Source organism: Coffea arabica, chromosome 8c (genome assembly GCF_036785885.1).
Source record: "Coffea arabica cultivar ET-39 chromosome 8c, Coffea Arabica ET-39 HiFi, whole genome shotgun sequence".
NCBI lineage: Eukaryota > Viridiplantae > Streptophyta > Magnoliopsida > Gentianales > Rubiaceae > Coffea > Coffea arabica.
Window position 1 is genome coordinate 30,005,978 of NC_092325.1, and position 7,139 is coordinate 30,013,116.

Below are 7,139 nucleotides of genomic sequence, written 5' to 3' on the forward strand. Positions count from 1 at the left end.
AAATCCGAATTCGAGTCATTTCAATTGTATTGTAGAAGATAATAGAACTCTCAAAATTTAGTGCATAAATTTGACGTCAATTTTGCTAAATACAGAGGAAACTTGGTTTTGATGCAATATCATGTGATGATATGAAAAACAATTTTCAATAGCAAGAGAAGGAGATCGTATTTTGTATACACATAATAAACTACGTAATTCGGTTCACAAATAACACATTTTTCCCATTTCTGGAGACGTGACATTTGAAGGAATTCCAACTTTGATCTCTTCTGTCCTGACTCATTATTCCCTGCTTCAGCAAGATTCCACTGTTTCTACTAAATTATGATAGTAGAAATGACTGGTAAATCAGCAGCTTGACAACTATGTACCCAAGCTACATCCTTCCTCGACCTTCTGAGCTCTTGTTCCTAGTATGATGGGACTTATTTTGGTGGGATCCTGGAAAAACCTTCACGACCTCGTCTTGTCTTTCTCATGGATTTCAATCCGTTGGCAAGCACACTGGACGACAATCCCCTTTCTCCCAACTCAGAGCTTTGTGGGATCATCGAAAGTTCAGTATTCTGCCAAACATCATCCTTGTATACAAGACTGATTCCCCATGCTTTGAAAACCATATATTTCTTGCTATAAACATCAGCAGACACCTCAATGCAAGTCCAGTCATTTGGGCTGCATACTTTATCAAAACACAGAAGCCAAATCTCATGAAATGAAAGATATGCTAGACAAGTATGTTCCGAGTTGATTATTTTTTCACTTCCTCCGCAACCTATGGTGAACATGCGGTTGCAGATCCTCTCCTCCTGATCTATCAGATTTAACTGGATACGAACACTGGGAATTTTCTGTAGCAAATCCCGCCACTTTAAAGTGGTCGTTATCAAATCAGAAACAGCACAAACTGCAAATCCCATGAACTCATCACTGTACCAATTAGAAGGAAGCTTAATTCTAATTGAATGCCCCCAATTCTGGTAGGTGAACCAGGATGGAATTCTCCCTCCAGGAAGACAGATGCTAAAGTTATCATCTACGAGTAAAAGTTCCTACATCACAAGAAGTTAGGTCTTTCTCAGCAAAATAGCGAAAAGCTTTAGCTTGTGAAGCACATCTAAGTTAGCAGTCACTTCGTCTCAAACAGTTTTAGTTTTCAGTTTTGGATGCAAGGAGTATATTGTGAAAAGGATACCTTTAGCATATGGTTCCAGGTTGCGTCTATCATGCTGGAAGTTTGTTCATCCTGAAGCAGCTGGAAACAATTGCTGAATGAAACCCTGTATAACTTCCCATACTTTGTCAATAAATCAGTTGCACTCTGCAATGATGTACAATTATCTGCGTACAATACCTCTATACTCGGTGGAAGCTCTGGAAGTATCTCAAGTCTCTTGCATCCAACTAATTCAAGGGTTTGAAGGCGACTGAGGTTCTTGATACTTGCGGCAGAGATACTAGTAAAGTTGTTTTTGCCAAGATTTAATTCTACCAGGGAGGATAAGCTACCCAAATCACAAGGGAATCCTCCATCTAACAGATTGCAATCACTAAGATCTAGTTTCGCTAGGCAATTTAATCCTGAAACAGATGGAAGAACCAAGCCCGTTGAATCTCCACTTTTTTGACCTAGCAACCAAGAAGACGAGAATGCTCTCCATGTACGACATGCCATTGCTTTACATCCTCTGAAAGATAAAGTTTTTAGGTTTTTCAAAAGTACGACAGAGGATGGTGGCTTGGAGATGGCAGTTTCATCAACATAAAGCTCTTCTAAGCTTAGTACATGTCCTAGCTCTTCTGGTAACTCGTCAAGTTTTGAGCAGCCAGAAAGAATAAGAACTTTAAGACATTTCAATCTGCAAAGGCTACTTGGCAGACTTGCGAGACTTTTACAGTAGCTTAGATTCAACAAAACAAGGCTTGTAAGGTGTTCAATTGATGGTGGTAGTTCTTTTATGGCAGTAGCTTCCAAATACACAGCTTTTAAATGATCCATAGCACCTAAGATTTTTGGAAATTCCCCAACTTTTGAACATCCTGAGAGAATCATTACTTCGAGACTTTCTAAGATAATTTGTTTTGGAAGGCTCCTAAGACTTGTGCAGTTCCTCAGATTGAATAGTTGGAGCCTTTTCAGATAGCCAGCTGACGGATGTACCTCAGTAAGACTTGAACAATCTTCAAGGATCAATCTCTCAAGATTAGGTATCCCTGTGAAATCTGGGGTCCTTATTAACTTCTGGGAATAGCTAAGGTTGATGTATTTCAATTTGTCCAGCAACTGTCAAAGGTTTTTGGCAAAATGAAGAAAATGACACAGAGAGGGAGAGAGGGGGGGGGGGGGGGGGACATCATATAGATTCAAGAAAGATTCATCAGGAAACAACAATAAATCAGAGTTCAAGGTGGCACCTTTATCCCCTTCCATAGTTGTACGACGTGGCTGTATTGCAGCTTGAGTCCTACGAGTTTTTCAGGTTGGAAACTCTCTGGAAGGGATGTTGAAGGGTATCCGTGCCAGTTAAGCCACCGTATCTCATTTGGAATGCAATTTGGGCAACGAGAAACACAAGCATTATTGATTTTGAGTAGCCTTAGCTGCTTCATCTTTTCAAAGGCTTCATTATTAATTAGTACATCCTTTGGGGTACACAGATCCAACCACATGCCTACAACATTTTCTGTCACCTGCCAGGAAATGGGATAAAAGGAGGAGAAAAAGAGGAGAAATTGCATGAACAAAATATTCGAGAAATATATAATTGGAATATTTTTCTAGGTGGAATGAAATTAACTTAGAAGTGGAAGATCGCTTACCTTGTCTCTAGCCAAAACATGACAAATTTCCTCTGCTACCCAGAGCCTGCTGTGTTTTCCTGGCTCATCTGGAGCCTTTTGGCGAACAATATGCCAACCCATTTCTTGTATTAAACAATGCATCAGAATCCTTCCTCCAGAAACAGTTACCAGAGATTTCTCGATGAGAACCTTTATGCCTATATCAGGATAGAAATTGAAACTATCAAGTACTCTTCTTATGTATTGTTTCTTCTTCCCTTTAAAGAAACATGCAATGTCCAAGAAAATTTCTTTTTCAACTTCTCTGAGTCCATTAAAACTTACTTTAAGCTTTTCCATGATTTCATCTTCTGGAATTCTTTTTAATCTCTCCACTTCACTTCTCCATTCAGTCATGTCTCTGCCATACAGAAAACTACCTAAAACTTTTAGACCTAAGGGAAGGCAACCAGCATAATGCACTATTTCAATTGAAAGCTCGTCATAATCTTCTGCAGGATAGTCCTTCTTGAAAGCATACCAACTAAACAGCTGAATAGCTTCATATTCATTCAATAACTCCACCTTGTACATTCTATCTACTTCATGTGTAACAAGCAAATGCTTATTTTTTGTGGTTATGATAATTCTACTACCAGCACCGAACCAATGATGTTTTCCAGCTAAAGCTTCTAATTGATCTAGGTGGTCAACATCATCAAGAACAATAAGGACTTTTTTATAGCATAGTCTTCTCCTAATCATATTTGACCCTTCAAAAACACTGCTGATCCTCAAATCTTTTAAGCAAAGAATTTTTGAAAGAATCTTCTCTTGCAAAATTTCCAGACATTTTGATTGTTCTCTAACTTCATGGAGAAAGATGGCACCTTCAAAATGAATGGATATTCGGTCAAAAACAGCCCTTGCTAAGGTTGTTTTACCAATTCCACTCATTCCCCAAATCCCTATAAAGTGAACCTCATCAGACCCCAAATTCAGCAATGCATTTACTTTATGAACTCGAGAATCAATACCAACTTGGTTTTTTTCTTCAACTGCAATAACTCTTCCCAATTTAGCTATAACATCTCCAACAATTTCTTGGATGCATTTAGACTCATGCCTATGCATGAAAAAAGAAAATAAAAGGTAAGAAAAGATCATGCACGAGAGATGCATAACCATATTCTCAAAATAGATAGATCTAACAAATGCTAATTTGGAAAAAAAACACTAATAAATGCTCCTACAGAGCAGATAGATAGATACTTCAATCTAATGTATGCTTCAGTGCTAAGCAACATCATTGTTTGTCATCATGTATACGTTGTCAATATTATTTTTGATACAATACTTATGTTGGCCTCAGAATCACAAGTATTGAGGATGCTACTAGTAAAATAACAGTGCACGGAAAGCAGAAAAATATGTTCCTTGGAAAATTGATAAATAGATGAACAGATATCAAAGAGACAAAGACTACTAAGGGTGGTAAATAAAGTAACAGAACTGTAACAAATGAATTACAGAGTTTGTGTTTTGTTTGTGGTGGGGGGGGGGGGGGGACAGAGGAAAAACCATTGCCAAATGAGAAGAGGTGACAAGAAGAAAATTTAGAAAGAAAGACTAACAAAAAAGAAATTGCCGGAAACATGTCAAATGCATAAGAGAAGATAGCATGGATGAAACCTTTCCAAAATTGAAATGAAAGTGAAAACTCCATATGTATACTGAGAGAGACAGATGATAGCGTTTGACCTGTTAAAGTATAAGTTTTTGACTTACTCAAATATCGTCTTATTACTCATTACGCGCGTGCTAAGTTCTTAAAAACAATTTCATGAAATGAGAAGGATTCGATTTTTTGACATGATATGACAGTCGGACTTGAGTCACCTGGTTGCGACTTATCTTCTTTTGTGTACAATTAACTCCTAATAGGAATGCAGACATCCATGAAGTACAGAAAAAGTTTAGATCGGAATTAGTTATTTCTTCATTTCTGTTTCATAACCTTATACGCATCTAACCAGAAAGAAATGACAAGAGTCAATAATTCAATTTAAAGCATGAAATAATCCTTCTTAGAATAAACTCAAGAATGAAGGCAAGGATCCTTCTAAAACTAAAATGAAAAGTTGAAAAGAGCACCAGCCAAATTCTGCCAGAGTGAAAGCATGAATACATTCACATGATACATATCTAATTTTGATTATTTGCAAAGCTAAAGCTTGGAACAACATGTCAGCTTAAATGGAAGCTAAAAAAGAGATACATTTAATTTTTTTTAAAAAAAATGATGATAAAACAATAATTTTGCTCGGTTCACTGAGAAATTAAAACTGATGGCAATTTTATTGACACACATCCCACAGAATACAAAATGACGAGCTGCAGAAATTCAGGTGTGACAAGCAAGTATATAGTACGTTCTCTGAAAACGTGCTAATGCATGTAACGAAAATTCAACCATAAAAAAAACACTGCTTTGGCGAAATTTCAGGCGTTAGACACTTCATGATAATAGATTATCCTTTTGACGAAAACGAGAAACAATTATCGCCGCCTCTGAGCAGTTTGCATGAAAACAGGTGACCAATTTCAAGTTGAACCCTCAAAATTGATCTAGCACCAGTTGAAAAGAAAAGATACCAAACATTTTTGTGTGGACGTCACTATTCTTTATTACTGAATTCTCTGTATGATTTTGCCTTTTTTTTTTTGAATAACACATTGATTTGATAGAGAAATCGATGTAGTTATTTATTGTAGAAATTAAACCAGGCAAATATTAATTGGTTAGTTTGGTTAGCCGCGTGGTGTTAGTTTATTGGTTAGTAATGTTGGTTTCATTGTTAGGACATAAGGGTGGTCACATGGGATAAAATCCCATATTAGTTGTACTAATAAGTGTACAAGTCCGTAGGGTACGATAGGAGAATGATAGCCTCTGTGTCATTGGGTTTTATTTTTTCGTTTTGCATGTTGTCCTCCTTGTACCGTCAGTAGCGCAGCTTTTTGAATAGTTGAAGAAATTCCTTTGCGTCTGTATCATTTTTCTTGATTGTTTCTATAGATTTATGTGTGTTTATTATTTGGCTTCATCATTTATCAGTTAATGGTCCAGAATCCTGTTTTCTCCCCTTCCCAAACCCCTCCAAGAAAACTGAGTGCTAGAGGAAAACAGTCAAGAAATAAATTACAAATAACGTCAGAGGTGCTTGATTGGTACTTCAGTATCAGGATTGGTGTCATGGAATTGGTCAAGTCAACCTCAGATCTAATTTCTTTTAGCCAAGATCATTAACAATCCTCCTTAAACCGCCAAATTGATAGAGCAGTGAACGACAGAAAAAGAGCACCAAGAAAAGGATCAATGACCCATAGGAAAACAAATACCCGAGAGAGAGAGAGAGAGAAGCTAGCAGCTTATTAGTTATTACAATTCAAAAATGATACTTAACCGAATAGCCAACTATTTGTCCAAAAAGAAGGGATGCTAGTTCGTATTTTTAAAGATCAGAGTGAGTGAATTTACCCATCAGCAGTGTTGGGAACATCCCAGCCAGAGATAGAAGCAGCTTCACCAAGAGCTGCTCTCCACTTTTGAATCCTTTCCTTGTCCTCTATTTCGTCTTCATGTTTGACAAAAGCTCGACCAAAGCTGCCTTTCTGTCTCCGTACCACAGTTGGATCCACGTAATAAAAAACCGGCAGAACAGTTTGTCCCAACACATGGTTGCAGTCAACGATTTCTGCGAGCTCCTCTAAACACCATGAAGAAGTGGCATAATTTTCTGAGAATATTATAACTGCAATTCTTGACTCTTTAATAGCTTGGATTAGTGCAGGTGAAATGGATCTTCCTCTTTCAAGCTTTTCGTCGTCTTTGAAGGTGTAAATTCCCTTTTGTTGCAGAGCACTGTAAAGGAAGTCGACAAAGCTCTTTCGGACATCTTCACCCTTAAAGCTCAAGAAAACATCATAAGTCCATTTAGGAGTGGAAGCAGAAGAAGAAGAAGAGGCAATGTTTCTCATTTCTTGCTCAACAAAACTTCGCAAGTCCATTTAGGAGTGGAAGAAGAAGAAAATGAGGGCAATCTTTACCCCTTCTTTTTACGCGGTATGCAGTACAAAATGGACTGTAGATGTGGGGTAGAAACTAGAAAGTTCAATGAAATGAACCAGAATGTCAATAAATCTTTTTTCATTTGCAATTTTGCTTTTCCTGTTATGAGCATCCTAAAAGAAGTTGCTCCTAACCTTTTCTTGCTTTTGCTGCATTTTTTTAGTCTTTCTTGATGCAAGCGGGGTGACTAAAGTGCCCTGTCAACTTTTGCCAATATCGCTGC

General features: G+C 37.5%; 1 protein-coding gene across 1 annotated transcript; it reads right to left on the reverse strand.

The window, feature by feature from the left end:
* Positions 1–428: 428 nt before the first annotated feature.
* LOC113705977 (TMV resistance protein N-like) lies at positions 429–6,855 on the reverse strand. Its single transcript, XM_027227876.2, has 5 exons — positions 6,326–6,855; positions 2,824–3,910; positions 2,419–2,694; positions 1,199–2,287; positions 429–1,055 (listed from the first exon to the last, which is right to left on the reverse strand). The coding sequence occupies exons 1-5, from the start codon at positions 6,853–6,855 to the stop codon at positions 429–431; spliced, it is 3,609 nt and encodes a 1,202-aa protein (XP_027083677.2).
* Between the last annotated feature and the right edge of the window lie 284 nt (positions 6,856–7,139).